General features: G+C 42.0%; 1 protein-coding gene across 1 annotated transcript in view; it reads right to left on the minus strand.

The window, feature by feature from the left end:
* The window catches only part of NCAN (neurocan), a 194,811-nt gene extending 180,108 nt beyond the window's left edge, over nucleotides 1–14,703 (minus strand). The window contains exons 1-2 of the mRNA XM_040419794.1: nucleotides 14,569–14,703; nucleotides 9,564–9,574 (exon numbers count right to left, since the gene is read on the minus strand). Coding sequence (XP_040275728.1) covers nucleotides 9,564–9,574; nucleotides 14,569–14,703 — 146 coding nt within the window. The remainder of the gene's footprint in view (nucleotides 1–9,563; nucleotides 9,575–14,568) is intronic.
* Between the last annotated feature and the right edge of the window lie 3,283 nt (nucleotides 14,704–17,986).

Here is a 17,986-nt window from a genome sequence, read left to right on the forward strand (position 1 = left end):
CATATGCCCAGCTGGGCGGGCTTTCCTTTTCAAAGTGCCCAAGCCCGCCGCCCTTCCCCGCTGTCTGCTCCTCCCCTAACATCCTCAGGCTTCATCCCCTGCATAGCTCTGATATCAGGAGATGGGGAAGGAAGCCGTAGGTATACAGAGGTTACAACCAGGTATATTCCACATATAAAGGTATTAACAGGCATATTCCATATATACCAAGGTACGGCCAGGCATATTACCCATATATAAATGTACAACCAGTCATATTTATCATATATAAAAGGTACGACCAGATGATTTCCACCTATATAAAGATATAACTAGTTGTATTCCATATGTATAAAGGTACAATCAGGAGTATGCCACATATGACAAATACATCCAAAATACTGTAAGCCATAAATCATCAAAAAATTAATAGATGAATCAACTATGCATAACACAATCCACTCATGCCTATGGCAAAAAAGTGTATAACTATGTGCCAATAAAAATTACCAGACCGCATGAAATATAAATACAATTTATTGACACAATTTATAAATAACAATTCATACATGAAACCAAGTGCAGGAAAAGGCGACATCCACATCAGGAGACACAACTGGTGACTCAATCCCCATTATACATAATATTAAAGTGCAAGTGCATATAAGTATCTCATACAATGAACAGAGTCTATTTACCCATTATGTGTCTCCTCTGGGATGGCGCCAGCCCCGATGCGGGTTTCGGCGGACCTTCGTCTGGGGGTGACGTCATCTCCGAGGGACACACATTAAAAAATGCAATGGCCAGCCAATCATGAGCCCCACACCATAATTAAGAACTAAGTGGCATCTGGACATATGGCGCTGAAATGGAATGCAAGGGGGGAGGGAGAGGATCAAGGAGTATAAAGGAAACAGGGAAATTCCGAGCATCGCGCGATCTCTGCGATGACGCGGCTGTTGACTCTGCGATGTGACTGCCCGTAAAGTCACGTGATATCCCCGGCAAAGCCGCGATACAAAGATTGCGGAAATGCCGATGGGACACAACGCAATATAGCACATGTGCAGGCCCGACGTATTAAAACATATCCTAGCAAGATGGAATGGATAAAATGTCGGGATCCTAAATAAATAAATAAATATATATGTTATAGAGCACAAACATCACAATAAATAAACATGATTAAATCCAATGGACAGTGATGCATAAAAAGTGAAAATTAAGAAAAAACTAATGACTAATAAAAATAATAAAAATAAAAATAAAAGTAGAAATAATGGCGAATGTGAAAAAATGTGTGTGTGAAAATGTATATGTGTAATATGTGTGAGGTGAAAAAAATGACATTGTGAGCAACATAGAAAATGAACAACATAAGTGTAAATATATATAAAAAATATAAAAAGTGAATGCGAATGTGATAAACAAATTATGAATGTATTAAATGATAAGTGTATGAATAAATGAATACCTGTGAAAATAATTGACATGAATAATCAATACATAACACCAAAAGTACCCTAATAAAAGGAAAAAATAAATACAAATAAAAAATGAAAAAATAAAAAAATGAATAAAAATATATTTAATAAATAGGTTCTTTCCTTTTTTACTACTTTTTATTTTATACTTTATACTTTATCTCCCGCTTCCCTCCTCCTCCCTCCCCCTATTCTTACCACCTACATGTGGGGATTCATGCCGGGTGACCACAAAACATTTAGAGCAGTAGTAGAATAACAGAATAATGAAAACAAAAATTACAAATAAAAAATATATCAATAATAACCAAAAAATAGAAAATAATAAATATATATAAATATATAAAAATTATATAGACAGCACAAAAATAAGTGATCCGACGTGATACATACCAACGCTAATAAATGATAAAATAAAAATGATAACAAAACAAAATTTAAAACAATGAGTGTGCAGACTCGAAGGACACCTATAAAAATGATGAAAAACCAGATGATTCATCTAAATGAATCATTTGGTTTTTCATCCTTTTTATAGGTGTCCTTCGAGTCTGCACACTCATTGTTTTAAATTTTGTTTTGTTATCATTTTTATTTTATCATTTATTAGCGTTGGTATGTATCACCGTTGGTATGTATGCGTTGGTATGTATGCGTTGCTATGTATCACCAGTGGTGGGCAAACTTTTGTCAACTGAGCCAAATATCGCCAAAACCACGATTGAAATTTCTTTCGAGAGCCACATTTTTAAAACCTAAAATATTGTGTCAACAGTACCAGTGAGGACTATTAGGGCTCATGCACACGACCGTGTGCCCGCCGTTGCCATATTGCAGGCCGCATACGGCGGGTCCGCAAAACACGGGCACTGGCTGTGTGCAGCCTGCATCAAGGACCTATTCACTTCAATGGGTCCAGGATCTGGGATATGAGTGCTACAGAGTGCTTCCGTGGTGCTTCTGGCTGTGCCTCCGCACCGCAAAAAAGTAGCGCATGCACTACTTTTTTGCGGTGCGGAGGCACAGCCAGAAGCACCACGGAAGCACACTGTAGCACTGATATCCCGGATCCTGGACCCATTGAAGTGAATTAGTCCATGATGCGGGCTGCACACGGCATCATGGACCCATTCACTTTAGCATGCGCTACTTTTTTGCGGTGCGGGCAGTCGGATGCGGATCGCGAACCCCATTCAAGTAAATGGGTCCGCGATCCTCATGCAGCTGCCCCATGGTCTGTGTCTGTGCATTGCGGACCGCTATTTGCGGTCTGCAGCACAGGCACGGCGACCTTACATTCATGGGCATGAGCCCAGAATGTGTTTTTACATACTTTTATATGTACTTTCTTTTATTTGGAAGTTGATTATTATTTCATTTTATCTTTATCATTTTTTACTTTTATTAAACTTGTCTGCAGATGTGGATGTAATGTGGATGACGCACTTATGGGGGATATCTGTGGATGACGCACTTATGGGGGATATCTGTGGATGACGCACTTATGGGGGATATCTGTGGATGACACACTTATGGGGGATATCTGTGGATGACGCACTTATGGGGGATATCTGTGGATGACATAAGATGCTATATATGTGTCATCCACAGATATCCCCCATAAGTGCATCATCCAGAAGAGCTGGTCTGATGCAACCCTGACTGGGATTACATGGCAAAACATCATGACACATTAAACTTGATTAATATTGTACAACTGTGAGATCTCAATGCAAAAGTGACTTAGTATTCAACAGTGCTATGCAATATTTTAGTGCCCTGGAGAAGGGGTACTGTGAAGTTTGGACATTTGTGGACAATTACCCTGTTTCCTCTATGCAATGTTAAAAACGTATTACTTTATTTCACTTGAAAGGGTTAACGTTCACTGTTTAATATTGTGTAACTGCATTTTATATGTATGTTGTGATATATATCTTGTTCATTTGCACTGTATTTGCGAGGCTTTGTGGAAAGGGTTAATGAATACTGAGAGACTTTTGAGACTTTGAATGAGAAGCTGGCAATTTTCAAAAGCCGACATAGGGTTTAAAAAAGAGCATGTTTTGGAGGGAAAAAGCCAGACTTGTTTACCACCAAAACCAGACAGACTGACCATTTGAATGTCTGGTTTTAGCTCTGCTGCTATGTCTGGAAACTTTTTTGTTTGGAAAAACTGCTGTGTCATTGCAATTGAGTATCACTGAAGCTCTAATGTAAGTCTATGCCAGACGGAGTGGTAACTTTGTAATTGTCTGTGCTGAGTTTCTCCACTCCACCTCTCCCACTAGAAGGTTCCAGTCTAGCTAGAAATGGTATATAAGGAGAGCAGTCAGAGCCCCTAGTGTTCTGCAGTTAAAAACCAGTGCTTAGAGGGGAAGATACTGCAAGTCTGCATGAGTGACCATAAAAATATGCTGAGATGGGGACACTGAGGCACAGACCATGGGTCACCAGCTGTCATGGCATGGTGTGGGTAGTAAACTCCACACCGAACACAGGGAAGGGAAAAGGTACTAGGTCTGAAAACTAGGGAAAGGGGACAGTTCACCACCTAGTGAATCCCTCTACCGAGCCCTGACTACTATCAGTATGAACAGACCTCGATGTTAGGAATGTTTATACGCCATAACCTAGAGCCCTATCTGACCCTAAAGGGCCCTGGAGATAGTGTCAGGACAAAAGATGACTTGTTCCTTCCCAGCTAATGGAACTGAAGACTTCCTCAGGCCTAATACCAAAAGATAGGGGAATACAACAAACTAGAAAATAGGAAAAGACGCGGACGAGCAGGAACTCAGTGGAGAAAAAAACACCAGCACTTCCAAAACAAAAAAGGAGCTATCAACCGCAAAGCATGATGGGTGAGACCAGACTAAATAGAGGAGTTGGAATGACCACTTAAGCTACACCTGAGACAAGAGGTGTGGTCATAACCAGCAACAACACAGAAACAAGTGAAACCAAAGAGGCTGTCAGATCACATCACGTGCAGCCAGTCTCTTAGATCTTCTGACCCCTGTCACGGGAGAGACCATGACACCAGCCCTGTGACCACGGACCCACCTGAAAAACTGAGCTACAGACTGTGGGTCTCCAGCCTTTGACCAGAGTACCAGCCTTCTGAGAGAGGGCAGCTAGCTCAGGCCTTTCCTCAGCATCAAACCCTTCTTCTCCCAGGGAGGAGACTCGAGAAGCCAGCCCTACGCCTCACCTGTATTGTTTTGCACCTGAATTCCTCCAGTAAAGAAGCACCCTTGTTTACTGCAGACCCTGACTCTCTGGACTTATTTCCCATTGCGGTGCACCACACATTACCATCCCTTCCGGAGAGCTGCAACACGTAGTGACACCTTGACTGTGTCCGAGGGACCCAGCGTATCGTTGGAGCCACCCCAAACCCAGCCACTGCAATATTCTATATATTATCAAAACCTGTCACATTAGAAGTGACACTGTGCAGAAAATAAGCTCTTAGAGCAGTGGAAATTCAAGTCTCTAGCTGTTGTCCCATACATATAGTAGTAGAATGCCGGATGCTGTATTCTGTCTTTAGAACGACAGATACTATTTATTTATTTTTTTAAATAACATTTTATTTATTTTCTGATAAAAGCATTTCAGAAGCAAAATATGATTTTACACGATGCTTAGGCACAAGAGTAAAGTCAAGATAATGACATATTGTCCAATCAATCCATCATGTACAGAAGAAGAGTACCAGTATCACATCCAACTTCATATGACATTAGTCTCCTCTTGTAGCATATAACACAATCTCCCCAAAACCCTCCCCCACCCTTTTCTGGATGTGTACCCATCCCAACTAACATTGTTCTATTCTGAAAAACTGATGTAACTTCACCGTTAGGATAGCTGAACTACCTTCAAGTTACCCAAACTTCCTTTCAGGTCAGTGAGTAGGTACCATTCCGTATATTGAAAATTTTGCATAACTCTCTGTATTTCAGGTTCTGAGAGCTGCTTACTAATGTAAACCTTCCATTTGCCAAAGAACTGTGACGTTTTACAAGACTTTTGTTTTTCTGCTTCTAATTGATCCATCAGCATGAAATCTCATTTGTATTTGAACTTCTGAGAATGTGGGAGCCTTTGGTTGCAACCACGAGCTCAATAAACATCTGAGTGCCACCACCAAAGCTCCATCCACTAATTTGGGTACCACCAGTGTATCCGGGAATACATGAAACAGGACCACCAGAGGTTCAAGTGGTAAATCTAATTGCCATATTCTCTTTATCCAGGCAAGTGTTTCCTTCCAGAACATTTCTACCTGTGGGCATTCCCAGACACAATGATTCAGACCCGCTTTAGATAGATGGCATTTAGGACATTCCATTATCCTATCAGGCAGGTTATTTTTGAATGTAATGTTAAAAGCATATATCGCCCTGTGTAGCAGTTTAAAATAGGATTCTCTCCATTTTTCACAGGAGACTGCTCTCCTCACTCTCTCCCATCCTCCCAGGAGTTTATCCCCACAATCACTAGGATCACAAGTACTGTATATGTCAGAGAGTGAGACTTTATTTTCCCTTTGTTTCAACAGGATGTCAAAAGGATTAGAGATATACTCATTCTGCAAGTCCCTCAGTCTAGACTCGCAAAAATTCTTGACTTGATAGTATTGTAAGAATTGCTCCCTAGTAAGCCCATATTTATCATGAAGCTCCTCTAGTGATATATATCTAGGTTCTGCCTCATGAATTATATGTAACATTTTGTGGATACCTAATACTCTCCAGGCTTGGAACAACTTGTTTGTTCTACCTAAAATAAAATCCGGATGATTCCACAGCGGCATATGCTTAGACGCCAAGAATGATAGGCCAAAGAGCAGATACTAGGTTTGATGAGCTGACATAGAAGGAATGGGGAATTTGTGTAAAAAGTAGAATATTCAAACCAGAAGAAATCCACCAGTTTAGGACTGTCTATACATTAAATCTATATATAGTAGATGAAAACTATTGAGGACACCTAAAAATCCACCGTAAATAAAAGATTTACAGAAGCTGAAGAGACAAAATGACAACGCTATAGTATTGAGAATTGCCCAAAGGCATCCTCCCTTCTTCTTTAACACCTGCATACTGCAAATGAATCATTGCATACAACAGCAAAGATTTTTTTACTTAGACTACTTGGAATAACTGCTTTGTATAATGTAATAGTGATAGGTTGAGCTATCATGCTAACAATTTTCTTTCCTCCTGTGGCCAGCCGCAGCCAAAACAAGCGCTGTATTGCATAGATATTGTGTAATATTAAAGCCATTTATTACAACATGCATAAAGCTGTTCCAGTCTTGTTAGCTGTCATCAGTACAAAATGCCTAGAATTTGTAAGTTCTCCCCGCATTGGTGTGGGTTTCCTCCAGGTACTCCGGTTTCCTCCCACGCTCCAAAGACCGATAGGGAACTTAGATTGTGAGCTCCAATGGAGACAGTAAGCAATGATAATGTCTGTAAAGCACTGAAATAAAAGAAACCTAAAGGCACTTGCACTAATAAAGACTTGCAAGGATTTATAAACTTGTATAAATATGTCAATTCTATAATATGATACATTTTCTCTCTACCTATGGTGGACTGCATTGGGTCATCTGAAGACGAATGCCTATAAAAAGTCCATAGCTACCAATATACTTAAGGCCTAATTCACACATCGGTGTTTTGGTGAGTGTTTGATCAGTGATTTTCCACTAAAACCAGGTGCAGGTCAAAAACACAGAACAGGTGCAATCTTTTCATTATACCGTATCTCTGTGTAGTCTTCATTCCTGATTTTGGCTGGCAATCACTGACCAAACACTAATGTGACTTAGGCTCAAGGCCTTATGCACACGACTGTATTTTGGGTTTGCGCCTGATCTGCATTTTTTGTGGCTTGCATTTGGACCCGTTAATTTCTATGTGGCTGCATAATAATGTGGACAGCACATGGATCTGCAAGGCCGTTCGGCAAATTACAGAACATGTCCTATTCTTGTCTGTTTTGCAGACAACAGCGACCGAGGAAAGTGTGAGGTGCACACAGGCGGCATCCTTACTTTGAGGATCTGCAGCAAAGGCCGTGTGCATAAGGCCTAAGACTGCAGAAGTTATTTTTTCCATAGGTCTTTCTGCAGAGACATAAGCATTCCAAGTCTTTCTCCCTATAGACCAAGATACTGTACATAATACACTATATATTCTGCAATAATGTGCATATAATGGGGGCCATTAAGTTGGCCTCATAATGTGTGGGGAGGCACTAAGGGGTCATCATACTTTGTCATGGGCACTGAGTGCATCATTACTGTCTGAGAAGTACTAAAGGAACATTCTTACAATGCTGGCCCATTAAAAGGGTGTTCTTATTATGTGTGGGGCACAAAGGGGACTGGGTGGCATTAGAGGCATGGCTTAGTGGAGAAATATTTGATATTGTTCCTCCTTTGGATTTTTAAAAGTTGCAAAGTTTGTTGTAGAGAGTAAGATACTAGTAGTAAAAAAAAAGTAGTAGTTTTCCATTGTGGTATCTGCATTTGTATAAGGAGAAGTCTTTGCTCACAAACACCACACTAGGTCATGTAATAATCCAGCAGAATTTTAAGAGAATGAGAGCTTTAATGGAGCAATATATATGGTAATTCATAAGTGAGAGAGGAATTACATGAAATAGAAGTGATATGAACATTGGAGGAGATTCAAGGAGACATGTAATGAAATATATTCAGGTTACACCTATTTTGAAGAGTTGGTAAAAAGAACCTATAATAATAAATATACCTATGGTTTCACCAGACATCAAATTCACTTTGTGCAGATCCTGTACAGAGAGGTCGCTGTATAGGGAGGTTACAGACATTTTAACAGTAGCTGAATATACTGTAGATGTTGTATTTGCCAAACATATACAATGCCTGCAAAGTATGCATTGCATTCAAAGTGTATATGTATGCAGTACCCCTGAGCAAGGGGGTATCTGCAAAATGTAAATTTCTTTATGTTATGTAATGTTATGCCATGCTATGCATTGCACTATAATGATGCATGGATGGCACAGCCAGGGTTAACAATCCTGGCTTAGCTCTTGTAGGAGGTTAGATGTGGGCTGGCTCCACCCCTAGCTCTAGTCTAGACTGGAGTTTTGGAAGGGAGAGAAAGCTGAGACTTATGTTCCTGTCAGACAGCCAGGGAGACAGACGCAGTCTCACCGGAATCATGTCACCAAGCGAATATGTGTCTCTCGTTCTCCCAGGTGGTCTCCGGCCATCCAGCGGGACATCCCTCAACCCTAGATGGCAACGAGGGCCAGGGTGTCATTCGGAAGGTGGAACTAGTAAAGGTTTGCGCTTTACGCGCGCGTCACTCTGTGAGAAATACTCCGGATCTTGGTACTGCTGGGAGACGGGACGCCGTCATTCCCAGTGCTGACGCTGGTCAGCGGTCATGGGACACCGGAACCCCTAGCATCAGCAATTGGCAGAGCTGTTGTCATGTCTCCTGACAGACATGTTGTGGGAGGTTCCTACCTCTGCACACTCTCAGCCCTCACCTGTGCTTCCTTGGTCTGAGGGTGTAGATTGGGTGTGACCTCAGCAGGTGATCTGTGGAGGGATATTTAAACCTGGTCTTTTCCCCCACTCACTGCTGGTTATTCAGTTGCTTCCCTGGTTCTGGATCTGAAGCTATCTGGTGAGTGGTTTCTCTGGTTATTGACTCTGGCTTTGGTTTTGGTTGTCTTCTGGTTCTTGTGCCCTGGCTTATGTTTACTGACTATTCTCGTGTTTCCCTATTGACCATTGCATAGTGTCACGGTATTTACTTTGGGGTTTTGCCCAACTGCGGCCGGTGTTCTCAGCCACCAGCCGCCCTGCTAATTGACACCTGGGAAGGACTCTGTCAAAGTCCCCCTTTCTACTGGAAGCGGGTGAAGAGTACCCCAGCCCTCAAGGGTGTTCAGAGTGTGACGGCTTGCGCAAAGTGTGTCTGGTACGCCGCGTTTGCTGGCCGTCAGTTTGGCTTTATCATTACATTAGCATAACAGTTCCCTCTTCTTAGGCCCAAAAAGCTACAGAGACTCACCAACCTCTGCATGATCTACAGAAGAAAAGAAGGAGTAAGACAAAAGATAGAACTAGAGAACATAGAGTCTTCATGGTTGAGCATTGGAGTCAGTAAGGTAATGTGCTACCAAAAGCTATTAAGACATGACCTGTCCAGTCATATTTCTAAAACCCTGTTTCCCTCAGTGGACATTACAACCACCATTGCATAGATTCTGCAAGAAGAGACTTGAGACAGATAGAGAGGGGAGAGGGCCATAACTCCCACCCATGCCTAAATCCATACATTGTTATCTGGGAAGAATTGCACTTTGTACAGTTGGAACTATGTTTTTTCTATTGTTGGATTTACTGAAACTCCTATTTTGCACTTCAGTAAAGAGAGAGACATTTATTCTGCTACATTTGGCCTGGTTACTGACTCCTACACCGAACACTGGCCATTGTACCCATACAAACACTCAACATCATGGGCACTCCAACTAGGGAGGAGCCTCAACATGAGACTGTGCCCCGGGGACAGAAAGGATGCATCCTCCTTTCACTGTGATTGACTGTGACAGCAAGAGACACTACCACTCCCATCCTCCTCTCAAGCTTCCCCTTGGCTTGCTGCAACAGCAATCAAAATTTCTCATATAAAAATACTCCACGTGCCATAGTAATTCTTGCTTTTTATGTGTGATCTAAATTGCAGACTGGGACTCCCTCACATAAAAAAAAATCCTTTGTAAATTGTTTGCTGAGGTTAGGATAAAGCAGATCATTCCTGGCGAGAAAAGAAATGGTTTGGCTGTTTGTTATTGAGTCTGGAGCCCAGACAAGTAGTAATTAGACGGATTGCAGGCACATAGCCCAAAATATCATACACAAGACATACTGCTGAGAGATAAGGAGGATATGTTCACAGCGAGGAGGAAGAAAGCAGGGCACCTAATGGATGATATCAGTGATAGGGAGGGAAGAAGTGAGCTGTACAACGACGGGAGAAAATAGCTACGCACACTGGCAACCGCAGTACACAAAGGCGTCACGGAATCAGCGAGTGGGAGCAGAGAATATAATTAATAGCTATTAAGAAGGACCAGTACTATAGCAGGGATATAAAAAAAAACCACTGTGGCCTCATTTACATGGCCACATCCAAATGTAGACACTGAAAACATATATTATTTATCTTTATAAGTCTGTAAAAATCTCCATTGTGGAGCACTGATTTTAAAGGCTGCAGTGTGATTTTTCAGTCCATTTCTTTAATGCTGATAAAAGAATAGACAAGGGTATATCATGCTGCAAGGTTAAATACAGAAGTAAAAATATGAAACCTATATTGCTGCTTTGACTAAAATTGGCTCATTGATGGAGGATAAAAAAAACAGCTTGTTGGGAGGCATGGATATTCCGGGATAACTGCAGTCACACGATACGTGATGCAGCAAGGGGTGGAAAGTTATTGTAATGACACTGAGTGAGCAGATGGACCAAACGAAAGAGGCTTAGGGGGGTCATGCCACATTTATAACGTATGCCCTATCCACAGGATAGAAGATAACTAGCTGATCACTGGAGGTCCGACTGGGATTCCCACCGATTCCGATGATATCTCTGGATCCAGACAACCTCTTTAACTTTTACAGACTTTCAGGGGCGACGGGTGCGAAACAAAAACAGTAATACCAATTTTACATTGTATATTTTGCGGCATTGCCCTTGCGTAATAAATAACATGATAGCTTTATTCTCTAAGGTCAGTGTGATTATGACACCAAATATATATAGGGGTTCTAAAACACCGGTCTTAATAATCCCTTTAGCTGGCAGTGGATCTGCCAAAGTTATGTAGAGCCGCTGGCCTCTGCATAACTTCGGCGTATCCATTGCCGGCCTAAATGTGCTTCCTTGCTGGCTTAAATTTAGACATTTACTACGACTAAAAGAGGTGTTGGAAATTATAAATGAGCAGTATGAAATTGCGTGCTGTTTTGTGCAATTGCCTCAAGTGTGAATAAACATTGAAGTTTTGAGTTAAGAACTTGTATTTTGCCTCTGTAATGCGCCCGCTTACCCTATCTACCAGAGCGAAACCCCACAGTATCAATAAATGAGTCTCTCTTTACTAAAGTGCAGAACAGGAGTAGTAGTACATGTGACAATAACAAGGCACAGTTTTGAGGCATATAACAGTGAAATCCTTCTCTGATAGCAGCGTATGGATGGCAGCAATGATGGAGGTTGCAGTACACCTTCTTTTTGTCTCTCTAAAGTCTCTTAACAGAATCATAGGCCGGCAATGAGTTACTCGAAGTTCCTGGCCTAAGGGGTGTAGATATAAGACATGATTGGACAAACCATCTCAAAGTTGGAAGGGTACATTAGCAAGGTTCCCTCCCACAGCAGCAAAGTATCTCGGCCATAAACGTCCACAATACCTTGCTGCCTGACTCCAATAGCCTTGTAGATTCTGGACCTTTTGATTTCCTTCTCTCTGGAGCACATTGATAAAGTAGCTTCCTTGGCTATAGAAGTTTTGGCAATGAAGGTTCTCTGAGCTTGGGCCTAGCTTGGAGAAGCTTACACATGTAGGTTCTCACTGTACTACCACCACTGAGCACTAACTACCACTTCCATCCTCTCTTCCCTGCACCTCCCATATGGGTATGCTGCAGATTGCATTTCAAACCTTTTGTTTGCACCAGAAAACCCCTTTAAAGGGAACCTGTCATGTGGATATTTGATTATAATCTAACTATTTATATACAATCATTAACTACTAAAAAGTGCCTTAGATGTATTCACTTACTCGTGTGACAGATGGTTACCTCATAATATACACACAAAGATGCTGTATGCCGCATGCTAATGAGCTGATTTGAGTCCAGCGTGATGTTATAGAGTCCAGCGTATATTTAATTCAGAGCTATAGCCACTCCCCTGCCCACCTGCTGCTGATTCATATGGAAACAAACTGTCATTCAGCAGCAGGTGGGCGGGGAGAATCAGGAGCTCATGAATATTCATGACTCATCATTATCAGCTGGAGCTTTTCAATACAAGATGTTGGCAGATTGACTGGGTCAATTAAAGAAAGTGACCCAGCATTTTGCTAAGAGAATCACTCACTTATTTATGTTGCCCTTAGTTAGGACACCATAAAACTGGTGACAGGTTCCCTTTAAAGCAGGTCCAATACTTGCTTGACTGGAGCAAATATCATTTGGATGCAATAACACATTTCCGCACTGCATGAATATTAAATAGCCAGCTTCTGAAGCCAAAATTATTGCCAGCATTATTATTATATTAGGGGGAGACCTCAGGCTTTGTAAAAACAAAATTGCAAATAGTTCTCCACATTATAGAAACGTCATGAGAATAAAACTATTCACTAGTTTTCCTAGAATGAAACCAGAATCCTATTAAATTTGTTTCTAGACAAAATACACAGTATGAAAATATTAGATATTATGAAGAAATAATGAAATTAATAATTTATGTATGTAGACTATAGAAAACCTTTTTACAGTACAGCACTTCACTTAATAATACCATCAGTGTTATTAATTTCTGTGAACTTTTATCCCCTTCCCTCTGTATGCTATAACTTTTTTATTTTACCATTGATGTACCATAGGAGGGCTTGTTTATTTTTGCTGCTGGCCTCTACATACCTTTGGTACATCCATTGCTAGTCTAAATCTATGACAGCTTCCCTGCTGGCTTAAATTTAGACCATGTACTATGCCTAAAACAGGCGTAGAAGGTGACAAATGAGACGGGACTGTCGGCCTGTCCCCTTCCTCACCCACGCCATGCCCTCTTGCTTGCGGATGGTTGCGATTTTCACGCAACCCCATTCACTTCTATGGTGCCTGCGTTGCGTGAAAAACGCAGACTATAGAGCATGCTGCGATTTTCACACAACGCACAAGTGATGCGTGAAAATCACCACTCATGTGAACAGCCCCATAGAAATGAATAGGTCGGTATTCAGTGCGGGTGCAATGCGTTCAACTCACGCATCGCATCCGCGCGGAATACTCGCCCGTGTGAAAGGGGCCTTTAAGTGGCAGCACATATGTTACTGTCTCTTTAAGAAGTAACAAATTACTTGTGCTTATAATCTTTTCCAAGTGCTTCACTATAAAAGAAGGACCTTCCAGTATGTGGTCACTCCACAGAACCTAAGGTGCTAGTTAGGTCAGCTGATCAGAAGGTGTTGCATCATCTCATGTATCATCCTACTGTGATTGTACAATTGCTGAGTAGATGGCCATATAACCTCAGTGCTATTCCCCATGCAAACATGCTTTCAGCACGTCCATTCACATTATACAATGCAGTATATACTGTATATTACAACAGTGTGTTCACATCCTACCCAAGGTCTGTGACTTCCCAGGTCCAGTATGCTGTCATGGTCTCAATACTTACAGGGTGTCTCACCCACAATAGTATCTATCCAGACCTCCCAAGTGTCCCTGGAGGGAGAGTCCCTGTTTTAAGCCAAGTCCCTCTGTCCCTCTTGGCTACTTTAGATATCCCTCTTTTTCATTTCCGGTATATATTTGCATTATTACATTTACAATATTGATCAGGAAAGGGTTTGTGTGGTTCCTGTCTATATATTAGAGACAGTCTTGTATATTATTTTATTATTTGTTGCAATTTGAATTTTAGAAATTTCTATGTTGAGATTAGGGATGAGCGAATCGACTTTGGATGTTTTATTCGCATAAAACTTTGTTCTAATACTGTACGGAGCAGGAGCTCAGTATAGTATTAGAATGTATTGCTCACAATGTATGTAAAACTAAGTTTTATGCGAATCGACTTTGCTCATCCCTAGTTGAGATCATTTTTGCGCTATTATGTCCTAAGAAAACTATTAAAGGATCTTTGACTTAATGAACCATAAGTGTCCGTTGTTGACCATCGAAAAATTTGGGAGGTATTCCTATACATTGCTGGTGTCTCACATCAAGTATTTGGAGTTATAACAGCATTCATAAATATAATAACAATGCTTACATGTTCTACTAGGTTGCATTGCCACGGCAACAGGATCAAATGATTACGCATTGCAACAGTTATTGTTACAGTTTTCTTTGTAAGAGGTTCAAGGCTGATTTCCAACAATCTTACAAACTGGCAAATGTTGCACATTGTCACGAACCAGCGGGTGTGAACCCACTGTGCCACGTGTCCTACCTCCTCTAAGGGCATTGTCTAAGTGAACCCCTCGATCTTCACAGTACCCCTGATGGTGGGGATAGACTTTCCAGAGGGGAACACCAGGTCACTACCTCTTGAGGAGGATAGGCACACGAGGCAGCTGGTCCAGGCGGACCAGGAGGTACCTGAGCAAGGTACCAGAGGTACAGGCATTGTCAGCAGGCTGAGTCGTTACCAGGAGCAACAGTGCAGGACCGAAGGATGAGGCAGAGGCGAAGTCAGACAGGCAATAGGTCAGGGCAGGCGGCACAGTTATAGGTCAGGCAATCCGGGTTGGCAACAGGAGAGTCAAGGCAAGCAGGCAGGGATCAAACAGGTAGCAGAGTCCAGGAACACAATTACGAGTCAGGAACACAGGAACACAAGTGGATATCAGGAACCTTAGCAGGAGACAAGGACCTTGACACTGAGGCATCAGGGAAGGGGGCTGAGCCACTTATATATGTGCAGGAGAGCTAGGATTGGTTGGTGAGGTCACATGATCCAACCCATAAAACACAGGAAGTGACGCGCATCGGCCCTTAAAGAAATGCTGCAGGAAACAAGCAGCAAGCATGCTGTGGCCAGGGCTGAAAGGAAACACTGGCAGCAGATCACAGCTGAACACGGCACCCGGGACCGCGGTGGTAAGCAGGGGAACAGCGGCGCACAGCAGCCGCTGTTACACACATTTTCTCTCAGCTGTAGGTGTGCAGTTGCCATTTTGGCACCTTTCATATTTTTGCAGGTTTAATTATGTTGAGTGGAAAGCATGAAATTTGCTTATTTGCAACCAAGCAAACATGTTAACTAATGCTAGTGCCAGTTTTCTTGTAAAGCTTGGCAACAATAGCTAGATAAGGATCTAGAATTATACTACAATATTAGTATAACATTAGATGCTGAATTTCTTTAGTATATTTGACAAAAGATAGACAACACCAGTACCTCTATTCTCCTGTTTCTTTTGTAGTGCTACTGACTGAATTTAACTATTGCATTACAGTTACAGTCCAAGGGAATACATTAGGGTGCATGCAATCTTATAGATTGCATCTGCCATACAGTAGTTAAAGGGGTTTCCACCAAGCCAATAAGTCTATACTCACCCATTTCCCCATATACTGTTCCACATTTTTTCACATTACACCGACAAACTTAAATGTATAGGTGGATGACCATATCTTGGTAGGTTTGCAGTTGTGCTATACTCGGATGATGGATTGAACAGTGCTCCGTGAGATGTTCAGAGCTTGGGATATTTTTTTTTAGAACCTAACCCTGCTTTACACTTCTCCACAACTTTATCCCTGACCTGTCTGGTGTGTTCCTTAGTTTTCATGATGATCCTGCTCCAGCACTCCTGAGCTAAGCATGTAGTGATACCCCCTATGGTGGTGGTGTATTGTTTCTTCCCCTTGGGGCACACCCTGGTTTACAGGCTTCTGCCTGCTGGTGTCTGTGGTTTCCTTGATAGTGGATGGATAGAGGACAGGAACACAGGGACCAGCAGAGATCACAGCAAATGAACAGGCCAGCTGGATTATACCAAGTAACAGTCTTTCTTTTACTGAGTGGATGATGGGTGGTGCAGTACAAATGCAGGGAAAAGGTGCAGTTCTCAGATCACAAGGTGAAATGTTCCCAAAGGCTGTGTATAGAGTGTGGAAGATGTATCGGAACCCTTTGAGTGTGTTTCTCTAAAAGCAACACATTCTTCACTACAATTCACTACAATGCCCATCTGTGGGGTGTAGTTATTTAACGGATGGCTGATACAAGTGCATATTAATGCCACATTAACCATTTTACCACTGAAAGTGCTTAGTCAACATACATTAACCCTTAGTAGTCATAAACATCTCAGCAGTTTTAGCAGTGAAGCACTGGGACACTGCACAAGCCTAAAAGGGAGTATTGTGCAACAGAGGCATGAAAGTGCTATGAAAGGCTAAGGAACTATAGCCCCTGTTGGTCCCATAACCCTTTGTCATAGGCGGTATATGGCACGTAGACTTGCACCTGCACAGGAACTGCTACATTGGTGGACAAATACTTCCCGAGCAAGTACCAGTATTAGACAGTCTTTACACAGTCAATGCTGAGTCAGTGTTTAATCAGCGACTTCCATCAGTGATTGTGGGCCAAAGCTAGGAGTAGATCCTACACAGATAAGGTATGATGATGGAAATATATGCACCTATTCTATTTGTTTGACCCGCACCTGATTTTGGCTCGCAATCACTGATGGAAATCGCTGACCAAACACTGACTATGTGAAAGTGGCCTTAGATGGTGGGCCTCACTTGCATGTTTGCAATTTGACACATCTAATTTTTTTTAAATCCACTGTGTCTAGCTTGTAGAATAGGTGTGGCTTAATAGAAAAGGGGCATGGCTTAATGGATAGGTGGCATGGTCTAAGATGTAATCGGGCCACACTTCTGCCATCAAATTCTGTAAAGAAAGCCAACCGTCATTCGCAAATGTATCATCCTGAGCCACTAAAATAAATCTGGTCTCTAAAGCCTGCATTTTGAAATCTGACAGGCTGTTCCAGGAAAGGGACAGCCTGCTGGAGTTCACCATATCTGGAATAACCGGATAGAACCACGCATCGCCGGATCCCCAATGACAACAATTGGATCTGACGTGAACCTGGCCGCATTCTGGCATAAATGCCGGCTTTTGGCCAAACAAAAAGTCCTGAATGCATGACTTTTTGTCTGGTCGAAAGCCGGTATTATACTGGAAAGCTGCCATATTGCTGTTGGGTCCCATCATAGTTAACAGGGATCCAGCAATTTGCAGCATTCTGGCTATGCCGGATATGATGAATTCTTGCAGGCTGTTGGTCTGCCAGAGCAGCCTGCTTGATTTCACAACGCAGATGTGAACGTAGGGTATATATAGAACTTTCATAGTATTAGTAAATCTCATGTTTTCTGAAAGGGAACCTGTCACCAAGATTTTGTGTATAGAGCTGAGGACATGGGTTGCTAGATGGCCGCTAGCACATCCGCAATACCCAGTCCCCATAGCTCTGTGTGCTTTTATTTTGTAAAAAACCTTATTTGATACATATACAAATTAACCTGAGATGAGTCCTGTGTGTGAGAGGAGTCAGGGACAGGACTCATCTCAGGTTAATTTGCATATGTAGTAAATCGTTTTTTACACGATAAAAGCACACAGAGCTATGGGGACTGGGTATTGCAGATGTGCTAGCGGCCAT

The sequence above is a fragment of the Bufo bufo genome, chromosome 2 (assembly GCF_905171765.1).
Source record: "Bufo bufo chromosome 2, aBufBuf1.1, whole genome shotgun sequence".
In the NCBI taxonomy this organism is placed as follows: domain Eukaryota; kingdom Metazoa; phylum Chordata; class Amphibia; order Anura; family Bufonidae; genus Bufo; species Bufo bufo.